Here is a 14,570-nt window from a genome sequence, read left to right as displayed (position 1 = left end):
AAGTGGAAAAGCTTTGGGACACTTTCCAATCTTCCCTGAAGAATTCCCTGTGAATTCACCCCGAGGTCATACCATGCAATGCCTAGAGAATCTGCAACTAACCCAAGACCTACATCTCAGACTCTGCGGGCCTTAGTTAGCATGTTAAAAGTTCATGAGAGTAAAAAGAAAAGAAAAACACTGAAAAAGGATGACTTGTCTGGAAGGGATACCAGTAGAAAGTCTCTTCTTCCTAAAAAGAACATGGTTTAGGTTGGCAAAGCAGCATCTGAACAAACACAAAGGGTGTGAAGGGGTGATGAGTCCAGCATGAACTTCTTGCTACACCAAAGTAATCTGGAGTCAAATAACAGCTAAAACTGGGCTGAAACAAAGTCATGGAACAGGAAACTGATCCTGAGCACAGCGGCAAATCTACAGTAAAGTGGCTGAAAAAGAAAAGAAGCTTAGTGCTGCAATGGTCCAGTCAAAGTCGACCTGAGCGGGATCTTAAGACAGCTATCAATAAATGAATTCCTGCAAACCCGTAAAGAAAATTCCTTCACTGTGATGTGAGAGACTCATAAAGTCATACAGAAACCAACTACTTCAAGTTCTCACTGCTAAAGCTGATTGTACAGGCAGCTGGATCAGGAGCTTTTTACACGCTGCTTTTGCATTTTGGTTTAGTTTTTTTTTTTTGAGGAATAACACACGTCGTATGTCATGTGTTGACATTAATCTGAAGAAGTGGATAGCTTTCATTATATTGTGTTATAGCGTTTTTCTTTTTATTAACATCGGTCCTATGTATGATGGAGAAATTAGAGCATGCACAAATGTGTCCGCTTCCCCTTTTCACTTTACTCGATTTCCCTTCTGGAAGCTGTCATGATCAAAACCCCCAGAGCAGCTCAGTGTTCAGTTTTAGTTCTTTTCCAGGGGTAAGAATGAAAATTGAAGGCTGTGTATCGACGCCTGCTGAAGCCGTGGCATTTTGATCCTGATCACCGTTCTCAAGTAACTTTGCTACTTTATTATTTACGCTCTGTGATTTAGACAGAGATCATTTAAACACTGCTAACTAATATTCCCTCCTGCCACCTACAGCTGGGGTGCATCCCAAACCTGCTTGAAATGAATGCAAACTGGAGCTTGTATTCTAGCTCCCCCTAGCGGTTTGATAAAACAATTAACCAAAGGCTTTTGACACAGCCGTCAAACATCACCGCCGTGTGACGCAACAACATAACAATAAAGACAAAGATTCGGTGTCTGAAACTGAAATCACATTTATTGTTTGTTCTGGAGTTGATTTACTTAAAACTTAACCCTTCGTGTACAGTACAGTTCTTTTCTTGACTGCATCTTTTTCTTCTCAGTTAACATCGTCATCTATCTTTTTTTTATTAACACTCACACACACACTCTCACACACACGCACACACGCACGCACACAAAACAGCCAGTTACACCAGCTGAGGCTTAATCGGGTGATCTTAAAAGGGAACTAATAATGCACCGGTCTCCAATTCACACCTCACGCAGCAGTGCAGCCACAAACCTGCAGGAGGCAACAGTGTCTATTACTCTGTGAATGCAGACAGGAAGAATTATATCTCACCTTGCAAAATGGTCCCCTTTAAGGCCCGCTTATTAGAGTCCTTTTGATACCAGGACGTGACAATCATATTAAAAGGTCTTCCTCGCGTTCAGTCACTCAACCAGCTCCCGACCTACAACGCACTCGCCAGCACCAAAAGTTTCAGCTGGGAGAGACTAACAGATAAAATAAAAAATACTCTAAGATTCACCTTGCAGGACTGCAAATACAGAAATGCACAGAGCAATAAAAAATACATAGCATCAAATGTTGAAATCAAATCACAATAGAGGAATTAAGATCACTTAATTTTTAAACTACCTCGCTAATAGAACTGCAGACGGCTCTACTAGCATCAACAGTTTCTTAAGTACATGTAGTTACTGTATATAGTATGCATCTATACTCCATAAAAGGGTTAAGGGTATCGTTTGGATCAAACAGTCATGTTTCAAGCATGGGCAACACTGGAACAAACTCTAAAAGGTTGCCCGCCTACATGGACCCTTTGAGTTACTGCTTCGGTTCAAGGTTGATATGAGAGAGACTACAGACCTCCGATCCTCAGGAGGCCGAGGTTGACTGCGTTTCTGCATTTGGACTGAGGGCTGACGGTTCTCCAGAGCCCTGCTTTGTAATCAAGTTTGGCTTGTGTTCACGTTTAATTGGAAAAATCTAACCCCCACAGAAACGAGAAGCCGCTTCAGCAGCCCGAGTCTTTAAAACTGGGGGATCCACCGTTGGTTCAGTCCATTGTTCTGCGTGGGGGGCCCTGGGGGAACCCGGTAGCTGTGCAGAGTTTCCTCCACCATCAGGTCCAATGTAAACAGCTTTTACAGAGGCAAGACAGGGAAGTAAACAGGCTCTTTGGCACATCCTAACAAGACGATGGATGCATGTAAGTCCAGACAGGCTCCCACATTTAGTTCGTTTTGACCTTAATGAGGTGTCTTTGTATTGAGCACGTTTACGTCTGTCTCTCTCTCTCTCTCTTTTAAAATGGGGAAACAAATGCACATTTGCTCTGTATGTACACCGACATACAAACGAACGCGCTGGCATAAAAGCGCACCGCCGGCCTATTTTCAAAAACATTCCTAAGTTATACTCTAGCTTTTAAATGACCTAGCTTACCACATTCAGAAGCAACATAATAAATAAATAATTTGGGTTACATTGAAAAAGGCAGGTAGAAAATGGCAACACTGTGAATGGAGATGTGTAACCTTGAACACTGTGGCCTCACGTCTCCAAGATTAAAAAGCAACTGCAGCCCTATCTGTTGAAAACAGCAGGCTGTGGAGTGGTAACATCGTGAAAGATAAAACTGTTACCTGATTTGTAGTACAGGGCTTGTGTTTGATTTGAGTATGAATGTGTGCGTTTAAGGTTTTGACAGGTGCTTTAAGCTACATTCAAGCAAAACATATATTTTGGGGAGAGTATTACTTCATAGAGTAAAGAGTTTCCCTTTTTGGGTGTGCTTCCACTTTTTGTTCCTTCAGTCAGTCGGAATGTGTCTTTGTCAATCCGCATTAGGGATGCACTGACTCCGGGACCTTACAGGTAACAATTTATCTAATTTTGTTTATGTTTTTGTTGTTCTTGGACAGGGGTTGCAAACCTGTGGTTCTTTTGCTCACTTCCTATGACACATTTTTTAAATTTGACGCATGAACAATACAGGATTTTTAAGACTGACACCGGTACTGATATTTGGTGCTTTAAAAACTCGAATATTTTTGTGCTTTCAGACGCACGAAACATACGCAGATTTGTCTAACATTTGTTATGTGCAATTATTTCTTTGCCCTGCCCGACTCCTTGCATCAGCTGGTTGTTGTTTTTGTGGCATTCTATACATTGTAGCCAACAGTGAAGTTGCAGAGTGCCCTCTGGTGGCCAAACTGTGCAACACTCATAACATTCATAACATGAAGGGTGTTTCTCCCACCTCATCGTTAGTTTAATTTTCATTTACTGGTTGTTCTAAAAGACAATATAGATAGGCTCAACTGGCTGATATCAGTGAGCTCAAGTTTAAATTTTGTATTTATTAGCGGATATCAATGTGATTGTTTGTAGATCAGATGGTTGATTGTAGCTGAAGGGGGAAAAAAGGAGCACTGCCTCCTACTAAACTAGATTTTAGTCAACATTAAATTTAAAATGGGGATTTTTACTTGTACTAATTTTAAAGCTGTTTGGTTGATGTTACTTTATTATCAAAAAGGTTTCTAATGCGATTCATTTGCAAAAACGCTAGCAGTGGCCTGCATAGCTTTATGTCTAATTTCAAGTAAACACATGCTAATTGAATTTTTTTCCAGTGCTTAATAATTATTTCATTTTGTTGGCAATCCAAAACGATAGTAATCAATTTTCACTGTAGTTCTAAAATTTTTATAAATGTTGCAACACAAGGAATTACTGTAGTGCAAAGTTAAAGTAAGGATGATCACCGGTACCTCACACATGATAAAGATTTTAATTATTTACCCTACTAGTAAGGTTGATATGCTAATTTATACTTCACTCGTGTCTTTCATTTTTAATTTAGGTTTCATTAAAATCCTCAAATAGGTTTGAACAAAAATTGCTCAAAGCCGTCTCTCTTGACAGAAATGGTTGCAGACCCCCGTTCTAGGAGAACAAAGAAATATTTATTAATTGACTTTTCAATATTTCCAATATTTGTTACCTTAACTTTACTGTCTGGAATATTTATTCAAACTATGCCTAAAAATTTAGTTTATTGAACATTTTCTGATGGATAAACTGAAAATAAATTGCACTTGGGGGAAAACCCCACAGCTGAGCCAGTCAACCAGAAAAATTTGCCTCCTAGGTGATGCTGGCAATGTTTTCCATCTTTTACCTGTGGTCAATTCAAACCACAATATTTCAAAGATCAGGCACAGTTTGAATTTTTAATTTAAAAATTTTGTGACTTTAGTCTGGTTTTCCCATGCTGTGTCCCTTTAATCACAACAGGCCACCGATTCCTGTAAGTCCCATCTTATTTGCCAATGAGCAGATATCGTTCAACGAGGCCAATATCGACCAATATCAGTGTTAGGCCCATATATCGGTGCATCCCTATATCATATTAACCTATTCAAATTGTATCATTAAGTGCTGAGTGTCCACATTAAAAGTGCCTTTATTAACACTAAGTGTTATCACATGTTTAAAGTCTGAACTGCAAGACTAGCATGATTAGAACTGTCGCTTAATCTCAGTCAGTCAAAGCTACCAACATCCTGGTAGCAATGGTCAAAATCTCACAGGTCTTTTAATGCGCTGTTCATAAGTAGAAGATTGGAGGGAAGGTTGTAGTAGACAAGGTGTTAAAGTTTAATAAAGGGTTATATTAAACCCTAAATCGCCCAGTGAATGAGAGAGGTACAGTAACGATCCACATCTGAACATTCAATATAAACAAGGCAAACACAAACATTAGTCCATCTCTCCTTATAACCTTGGACATTTCCCGTAATCACCCATCCCTGGTGTGCAGATAAGCCAGTGGAGCTTCGTTCTCATGGCAACGGGACTTAGTAACAGTCTAGAAAGCTGCTTCAAAAGGTGCTTGGGGCTCAGAGGGCTCTTTGGGAGGGAGAATGCTCCTCCTAAACACCACTTTGTGAAGGCCAAAGGACAGAAACGGGTGAACAAGTAGAAACTGGAAGAAATAAAATGAGTACAGGTGATGAATGTGAGCTTACGCTGTCTGGGTGGGGAGAGGAATAGGAGTTGGAGTTAGGGTTGGCTGCTCCTCTGAGACTTGAACTATCTCTGTGGCAGTGATGGCAGGAGCGCACTCGTCCACGGGCGAGGGGGAGAGGCTCTTGGGAGTCGTGTTGCTGTTTGAGGTGGAAGTGAGAGCCGGTGCGGTAGAGGTGGTTCTGGAGGTAGAGGTGGAGGCTGGGACAGAGGCCTGGACCGGCACAGGATCGTCAGCTAGGGCAGGTGGTTCGGTGGCTGTTGCTTTGGCAGCAGCGGGCTTGTTGTAGTTCATCTTGAGAATGTGCTGCTGGAGGTGTCTGATCCAGTCCTCCTGCACCGACAGTGGACCGTGGAACTCGACCTCACAGAATCTGATGAACAAAAACACACTTTTTAGGCTGGAAATTATCACTTACGGCGTTACCGATAGCCAGTAAAATGAATGCAACTACTTATGCTCTAACACAAAGAGATAAAACACAATCCGATGCCGCTAAGCCAGATTCTCTGTCTCTCAGGGGCGGCCCATTCTGCCACTTGTGCTGCAGCTATATCAGAACTTAAGCATTCATTCATGTTCCCTGAAAATCCCAAATGGTTCGCTCTTCTCAATATAGTGCATTAGCAACTAAAAGTGGAGTACTGCTCGACAGGGCGTGGGAACAGGGATTGCTGCTTGGGGGATTAACAGACTATTTAAAACATAGGCAGACAGTCCTATTAATGCTACAGTCTCCAAATTTCTAATGCTAAGAGCCCTGAACAGTTTTTCCTGGGTCCTGGAAAGCTATATCCCAAGACACAAGTTTCATATACCGGCACTTCAGGGTGTAGAACTTGCCCACCACTTTGACCAGCGGGTAGGAGGGTGGTTTGGGCACCAGGGCGGGGACGGTGCCTGTGCGCGGGGGCTTAGGAGGGCCGCTATCCCTCTCTGTCCCGTCTGGGCAAGATGGGTGCTTCAACGGCCGACGCTCAAAACCTGAGCAAGAGGAGGAGGTAACAAAGGAGGTTGGTGCAAAGTAGAGCTGCACCAAAATGCTTCAATGTCAGTATAGCTTAGAGGCAATTCAGTCATTTAAAGTCAAAAGGGGTTCAGTTTTCTGCCTAAACCTAAAAGATGTATAACATTGTAATATTTCCTTAACAATATAATGTAAAATGGTTAAACATTGACTGAAAAAAGGGAAAAATTAGGGTAATTTCGCCTGTCAAGGGCTTGTTAATGCCAGTATTAACAACTGATTTTTTGAGAATATATAATACATTGTATATGTATGCACCTATGTGATTGAGAGCCAAGACATATGCTCTATCCTCACGTACCTCTAGGCAGGCGGACATTGAGCTCACTGCGCGCCACCTGTGCTTGAAGCGTGTGGCCGCTGCCGAGCCGCGAGAGACTGGGACTGCTGCGACCAGCCCTGATGGGAGCACCCTGGAAGTTGGTACCAGTTTCTTCCTCTGCAGTCTTGGAAGAGCCCTGGCTGACCTCGTGGCTCAGTGGACGCACCAGGCTGACAGCCAAAGAAGAAGACCACTGAGAGGAGGAGGAGGAAGAGGAAGCCTTCTGCGATGAGATGGGGAGGATATGATCAGAATCCGCAGTGAGCGGTGAGCTGCTCTTCTGGAACATGGAAAAAATGAGTGATCCTATCAGCAGTAAATTACAAAAACTCTGGCGAGTCCTGGTGTACTTGTTACCATGTAAACAGAAACACTGGCACATTAACAAAAGTAAATAAGAACCCAGATAAGACTTTGAATTTCTTCCTATATACCAATAAGGCATATGAACAGAGTAAATATGTAACTTGGAAGCAAGAGTTAGCTTAGTTTCAAGCAAAAAAGTAGACGGTTAGCTAGGCTGGCTCTATCCAAAGGTAACAAAATCTACCACCAGTTCCTCTAAAGCTCATTACTTACTAATTAAAAAGTTATGTGACTTTTTTTGAAGTCATTTTGGGGAGGATATCTGCCAACAATTTCCTGGCCTGGTGCTGGGACTGACATGCTAATTTAAGCTAGCCAGGAACTAGCATTAGCCTCCTATTTAGTGCAGAGACAGTATTTAAACTACTATAATTTTTGTTGTTTTATCTTCACTTTCTTTAATTTAAGTAGGTTTATATCATCATCATCTGTCTATCTTTTTTCAGTAGATTAAGCTTATATTGCTATAAGGAGAACTGTGCTGTAATTTGCCCCTTTCAAGTACACAGCACCCATATTAGTGGGGTTCATAAGTACCTGGACACAAATTGTTCTCAGCAGCTGTTAATCAGCACAAAGTTAGTTAAAAGATGATCACCTGTGTCTGAGAGGTATGAGGTGACATTTAGATTAAGACTTTGTCTCTTCATAATCTGACAAGTCCTGTGCTCGATTTTGTCCAGTTCTGACACTTTCCACTTTACAGTATTGTAGGGTGGCTCAAACTCTATTTGTACTTTTCTGCATTTATAATTACATCAATTCTAACAAGATTCCCAGAACCACTGCCTGATCCACCTCTCAGTGTCAGGTCTTTGTTGGATTTCTTAAGGACTTCAGCTATAGGTTGTTTTTAAGGCCCACTACATTTGTCCTCCAGTTGTTCAGTTTAATCAATTTAAGAACACACCATTTTAGCCTAATTATTTGGGGGGTTCACCTTGTTGGTACAAAAATACTATTTTATGTCTCTCAAACTGTGTAATCTTTGACATTTTTAATAGATTCAGTTAAATAATGGGGAAATTTTTGTTTTTTGCAACAGGCTAGTTGGCTCTTTGCTAAGTTGTCCGTTATCTGTAGACACAACAAAGAAATGTTCAAAGACCTTCAGAAAGCCTGGAGAACTACTGGACTCCTTGGAAGCAAGATATATAGAAATGAGGGGGTGGCTCAAGACTTTTGTACAGAATGTTTAAGCCCTTAAAATCTGAGCACTGCATGTTAAAAGGGTTTTATCTCCCACCTAGTTCTTTCAGCACGTATGCAAAAAATGTGTAATCATGCACATAATTACAATAATTACAGTCTGGACAGTGCATCTAACTACAACCAATCTAGCTGTGTTAATGAATTAGGCAGCTGTAACAGAAAAGATTCTCTCTACTTATTTTAAAATTACCGTATTACACACTATATATCCAGCTGTCCCAGCTGACCTTTCTCTCACACCTGTCATGTATAAAGCACTAATTAGAAGTCTGATTACAATAAAAGCACTTAGAAATTAACAGACCCTCCAATGAGCTTTACAAAACAAATGGATGAAAAAAATGTGATTAATAAGGAAGGCAAAAGATCTGCAGACATATGGGGACCTAATTTGGGCTTCTACTGACACCAATGCATCAAATAACGGGGACCTATAGCTGAGCTGAGCATCAGACTCGTTCTATTAACATGGATAACTGCAGATATTGGCAACACTTAAAACTCACTGATGGAGTTTCAACCATCAGTGAAAACCACAACCCTAGCCATTGTTGTTTTGGAGAACAGCAAAAAGGTTAACACTTTATAACACAACGCATGACTAAGGGTGTAATTCCCCTGCAATAAAATTTTATTTCAGTGTATTTTATTTGAAAGTACAATATAAAAATATTTACCAACAAATTCCTTAAAGGCAGGAACAGCAGAATAAGGTGGTAACAAGTCAGGTTTTTACAGGAAGAAATTAAACAATCATACCAGTAAGTACATTTCAGTACTACGTATGCAATTATAGGTAGTACATGAGTAATTTTAAGCATAGCATAACCTAAGGTATTTTACAGAAAAGAAAAGAAATTGTAATGTAATGTAATTACATTTAAGTACTGCATAAGTAATTTAAAGTGGTGTGCAAATTTATTGCAATTTTGGAGAAACAATACTTTCCCATCTTGATGCATGCTCAATCATCCAGGTAAGTAGATCTCCAAAAGTTGACTCTGTTCATCTGGCCGTAGCGTTTTGAGGGAGAAACATTTCATCACTCATCCAAGTGACTTCTTCAGTCTCAGCTGACTGCAGGTTTCCCCAATCTTATAAACAGTACATTTGCATAATGACTGAAACCAGCACCACTGAAGGAACAATGGGCTGGCAGGTCAGTTCCTTAATCTTAATTATGCAAATTCTCATGACCATTGAGCAACAACCACTGACCAAAACCCACTGATCAAAGCTGACGTGTACCGTAAACCTACACATACGGATCAGTATTTAAGGTTTGACTCTCATCATCCACTGGAGCACAAACTGGGTGTCATCAGGGCGCTACAACACAGAGCGAACACCATCCCCACAGACACAGCGGCCAGGGAGGCAGAAAAACAGCACATCAAGAAGGCCCTGAGTAAATGTGGTTATCCCAGCTGGACTTTTGTCAAAGCTGGGAAGGCGCCAAAAGAAAGCTCCAGCCGATCCAGGAGAGAAGGACAACCGCTGCCCAAGTGAAAACCTGTAGTGATCCCATATGTGTCAGGAGTATCGGAGCAGTTGAGACGCATTTTTTCTAAACACCGGGTGTCTGTGGCTTTTAAACCCCAAAACACGCTGCGCCAAAAATTGGTCCACCCCAAGGATCAGGTCCCCCGACACAAACAGAGTAACATAGTGTACGCTGTTAAGTGCCAGGAGGATTGCCAGGATTTATACATCGGGGAAACCAAACAACCTTTGGCGAAGCAGATGGCACAACACAGAAGAGCTACCTCGTCAGGCCAGGACTCTGCAGTCTATTTACACCTCCAGGCCAGTGGACACTCTTTCAATGATGAGGATGTTCACATCTTGGACAGGGAGGAACGCTGGTTTGAGCGCAGAGTCAAGGAGGCCATTTACGTTAAAAGGGAAAGACCATCTCTGAATTGAGGAGGGGGCCTAAGGATACATCTTTTGCCATCTTACAATGCTGTGATTGCAGCCATTCCCCAACTCTCTGTGAACGGTACTCATGGCCATTGATCAGTGGTTGTTGATCAATGGTCATGAGAATTTGCATAATTCTGATTAAGGAACTGACCTACCAGCCCATTGTTCCTTCGGTTGGCTGGTTTCAGTCATTGTGCAAATGTACTGTTTATAAGATTGGGGAAACCTGCAGTCAGCTGAGACTGAAGAAGTCACCTGGATGAGTGACGAAACGTTTCTCCCACAAAACGCTACGTCCAGATGAACAGAATCAACTTTTGGAGAATATTTCCCAAACTTACATCGTACATAAGCTGTGTATTTCGGGGTGAGGGTCATGTTATGGGTGAATTAAACCACTGTTAAAACATAGCTTTTAAAGAAAAGGAGTGTCTCTTTTCCTGTAAAATACCTGGAAGCTAGGCAATGCCAAGACTCTCCATAATATCACCCGGATGTTGAAAAGCACAGCATTCGATGCAAGATGGCGAAATATTATGTTTTTCTGCAAACCTACCAAGACATTCTGCAGTTATTAAAACTACTTACAGAATTATTTGTCTTCTTTCCTGTAAAATACCTTAAGTTATGCAATACTTTAAATTACTCATGTACTACCTAAAACTATTTCCGCAGTACTTAAATTTACTTAGAGTATACTAATTTGTTTGTTTCCTGTAAAAACCTGGCTAAAAAAAACTTATTCCAGTGCACTTACCTTTAAATGTTTATAGGTAAATATAATTAAAACAAATAATAATGTGATTCCATTTAATGTGCTAAGTATGTGCTGCAATTGTGTCTATGTGTTTGTGTGGCAGGTACTAGCCAAGATATGCTCTGGCGCATGACCCCAGTGAAGCTAACTAGCTTTTAGCTAAATATACTGAAGAGACACGGCCTCTGGGTCTGAAAAGTCAAGCAAATGAGAAAGTACCTTAAACCTGCATTTTGAATAGGCACTGAAGGAATGTGCGGCTGCATAATGATTGTAAGTCAGAATGTATAAAAGTCTATTGAGAAAATGACCCTTGATCTATAAGCTCATTAAACGCTTTTCTAATGAGTTTACCGCCTAAATTGCTAGTTTCAGGTTCTGATTCATATACCTCACTGTTCTTGTTGGGAAGTATGCTCCCATTTACAGTAAAACAGACAATAAAGCTGGATATGTGCACATCCACTCTTCACTTGTGTCATCTAGTCTCAAAGAATACACACTGTTTGCTATAGTGTACAGATACAAAGTTTTTGTAAATAAATACAACCTCAGAAAATACATTTTAATGATGTCAAACTTCCTCTTTTAGAAGAGTAGTCTACCCAACATTTACCTAAGAAAACAGCACATATACTATGAAGAAAATCTAAGAATCATTCCCCCAAATATCAACAAATCTCCAGCTTTAAATGTCACACAGCTGAGACACTGAAACTAAAGAGGCGACTTTTGCGACAGCACAGTTGGCCCAAGCAGACCTTAAAATCCACGATGATGTACTTGAAGAAACACTAAAGGCTTTGATGGGGCTCTTATGGTCCCCTGACTTAAATCATTGGAAACCTGTCATGCTGTGTATGCAACTAAGCCGAAAAGATCTCCAAGGACGAGCGACTGATCTCTCAATCAAGGACAGACAGGTTTAGCTCGCTACAGAAAGTGTTAGAAAGGCCTCTTTATCGCCCAAAGGGCAATACTGCCAACTGACTAGTGGCAAAACGTTTTGCCAAAACAGCTCCAATTAGATCAATTATCCCAAATAGTGCCTGGATCAGCAAACTTACTTATATAAGTTATATTGGCCTTACTGACTGGTCAGAATGTGTTGGTCTACATGTCTATAAAAAAGAGCTATCATCACAAAAGTTGTCCGAATGTGGGTGTTCAAAACGTGTGCTAATGCGGTATTTCTTCATCCAAGGCAGTCCAGGCTCACTGGGTTGATGACACCAATATTGTTTTGCGGTTTTTTCCTGTGATATTGGTTAGAATCATTCCAACATATCATACCAGTAAAGTGTAGAACCAGACAAACACTGAATTTCTGGAGCCAGTGTTAACAGAAGCATCAGGGGCGGTGACCCCCATTACAGCCAGCGGCAATGATCACAAAGAGAGAGACGGAACAAAAGATGAAACAGACAAATAAGACACAGGCCATACCTTTCCAATATGAAGTCTATACCTGCTTACAAATAGCCATATTTACTCCACTTTAAGACTTTAAGGAAAGTCTGAGTGCTGTGGTTCATGCATTTAATGTCTACCTACAGTGATGTGTGTCTTGAGCCACCGCTCATTTCTTTATGTTTTGTTTTTAAGGAGCCAGACCTTCTTGCAATTTTGTAAAGTGGTCTTGTCGTGGTGTGCAATGAGGCATTTTTTTTAAAAGTAGAGCAGATGAAGAGTATCTCAAAGTCGTGTGAAACAGAAAAATCCAGCAAAGGGATGACACACGACTTGAAAGATGCATCTGGACTTTTAATTGATCCATCTACTGTTCACTGACGGCTCATCAGAAATGCTCTCAGTGGAAGGGTGGCTGTCAAGAAGCCATTCTTAAGGAAGGGAAATGGAAAAAAGCTGATGTTATGCCAAATGACACAAGAATCTGAACAAAAATCAGTCTGATAAGACTGATGAATCTTTTTTTTGTTCAAATTAACATTAATATATATGGATGAAGTAGTGGAGGCTTCATTTTGCTATGCCACAGTCATACTAAGTATACCCGGAAAATCCAAAACAGAACACCATCAGTCATGGATTGGCCTCCCCAGAGCCCGGACCTCAACATTACTGAAGGAGTGTGGGATCATTTTGACAGAGAACAGAAGGAAAGGCAGCAACATCCAAAGAAGAGCTTTGAATGTCCTTCAAGAAGCCTGGAGAATTATTCCTGAAGACTACTTAACAAGAAAGCTGCCTAAACATTACTTAAATATTTACACTGATGCTTGTTAGAATTGTACAAATTCTGATTTTGCCTCATGAATGTTTGCATGTTTCAATACATCACTGCATCTATTTTCCGTTTTCATTTTTCGTATTCTTTGTGTTGTTAAAGCATTGAACCCATTTATGACTGTAAACTTAATGTAGTATATAAAGACGTGTTTTTACTAGTCACTATTAGCTTCAAGCTAACATTAATGGGGTGTTTTTCCCTGTGGAATTTTATAAGTGGATAAAATCTCCCCCTAATTCAAAGATGTCACGGTATAATAAACTGTTCTTTATGTCAAACATATTAAGCAATAGGAAATAAAAGCAACACGTCCTTTCCACTGAAAAGGTCAAATAGTTGCCCAGGTTTATTAGCTCACTAATAATATTAATGGTATTTATATTATTACACCCTTTTTAACCATGACATCAGTCATTACTTAGGCCAATCAAATCCTACAGCGAGGTTGGTTTGACTACGTCTGTATGAAAAAATAATATGATTACAAGGACATTTAAAAGGTAATTCATTTTGTATGTGTGTCACATCACCACTCAGGGAAAAGGTGTGACAGTGACGCAAATGCACCAGAAACTAATTCAGGCGGGGAGGGAAAAAAAGGGGAAAAAAACATACATTTTCTTCTATCAACAGCATGCCATAATTTATCTGAAGATGAAACATAAGCTGCCAGGCACCCTGGTTACTATGGCAACTATCAAGTCAATAGCTGAGTTGTTCTGGCATCTGTCCCCACAGTGATTTTTGCTTGGTGTAAAAGACACAGGATCTACAGTAAGGCTCAAAGCTGCGAGACTACACGTCTGAGGCTTTCCGTGACACAAAATGTCTGTCGTGCCACCAGCTGGGGCTCGTTAGATCTCCGAGCATGACGCCTATTCAAAGACACTGAGAGGAAAGTGAGCGTGTCGGGAAAGTAGCACAGTGGGTTATGATCTCTCGCTGCATAGCTGTGACACTTTTGTCTGAGGCGCGGGCTCCTCCGCTTACAACTCCCAGTTTTTTTGTTTTAAAATCAAATGTTCACAGCAGTCACAACGGGCTTTGAAGTATCACAGGCCTAAAATAAGACCAAGCGGCTCAGCTTGCTGCACTGATCTGAGTTATTCGGCTGAAATGCGTTACCAAAGACTGACTGCCACTCCTCACCTTCTTTAGGGTGGTGCGGTTACCCTGCATGTAGCTGCGGTGCATCTCCAACACCTTTTGCGGCCTGCTACGCATCCAAGCGCTAAGCGTCTCGATAGGGGATCCATTTACACACCACTCAGTCACGCCAAACTGCCTCAGGTGGGCTCGCGCGTGGCTGGCTAAAGCCTTACGGTTCTCAAAGAAGAAGCCGCACAGCTCACAACTGGGATCTGAAAAATACAGGGAAGGAGTAAAGAGAAGACCTTTTC

The 14,570-nt window shown here is 41.0% G+C and overlaps 1 protein-coding gene across 4 annotated transcripts in view; it reads right to left on the bottom strand.

The window, feature by feature from the left end:
- Positions 1–1,255: 1,255 nt before the first annotated feature.
- The window catches only part of si:ch211-194b1.1 (protein Wiz), a 33,492-nt gene continuing 20,177 nt past the window's right edge, over positions 1,256–14,570 (bottom strand). For 3 of the 4 annotated variants that reach the window (XM_042220270.1, XM_042220271.1, XM_042220273.1), the window contains 4 exons: positions 14,320–14,531; positions 6,638–6,938; positions 6,128–6,293; positions 1,256–5,682 (listed from right to left, as the gene is read on the bottom strand). In XM_042220270.1, coding sequence (XP_042076204.1) covers positions 5,307–5,682; positions 6,128–6,293; positions 6,638–6,938; positions 14,320–14,531 — 1,055 coding nt within the window. In that variant the 3' untranslated portion in view covers positions 1,256–5,306. The remainder of the gene's footprint in view (positions 5,683–6,127; positions 6,294–6,637; positions 6,939–14,319; positions 14,532–14,570) is intronic. The other variant, XM_042220272.1, reaches the window with a different exon arrangement.

This window comes from Haplochromis burtoni, unplaced genomic scaffold (assembly GCF_018398535.1).
Source record: "Haplochromis burtoni strain Fernald_Lab_line unplaced genomic scaffold, NCSU_Asbu1 Contig_45, whole genome shotgun sequence".
Classification (NCBI taxonomy): domain Eukaryota; kingdom Metazoa; phylum Chordata; class Actinopteri; order Cichliformes; family Cichlidae; genus Haplochromis; species Haplochromis burtoni.
This window is presented reverse-complemented; position numbering and strand designations above follow the sequence as displayed.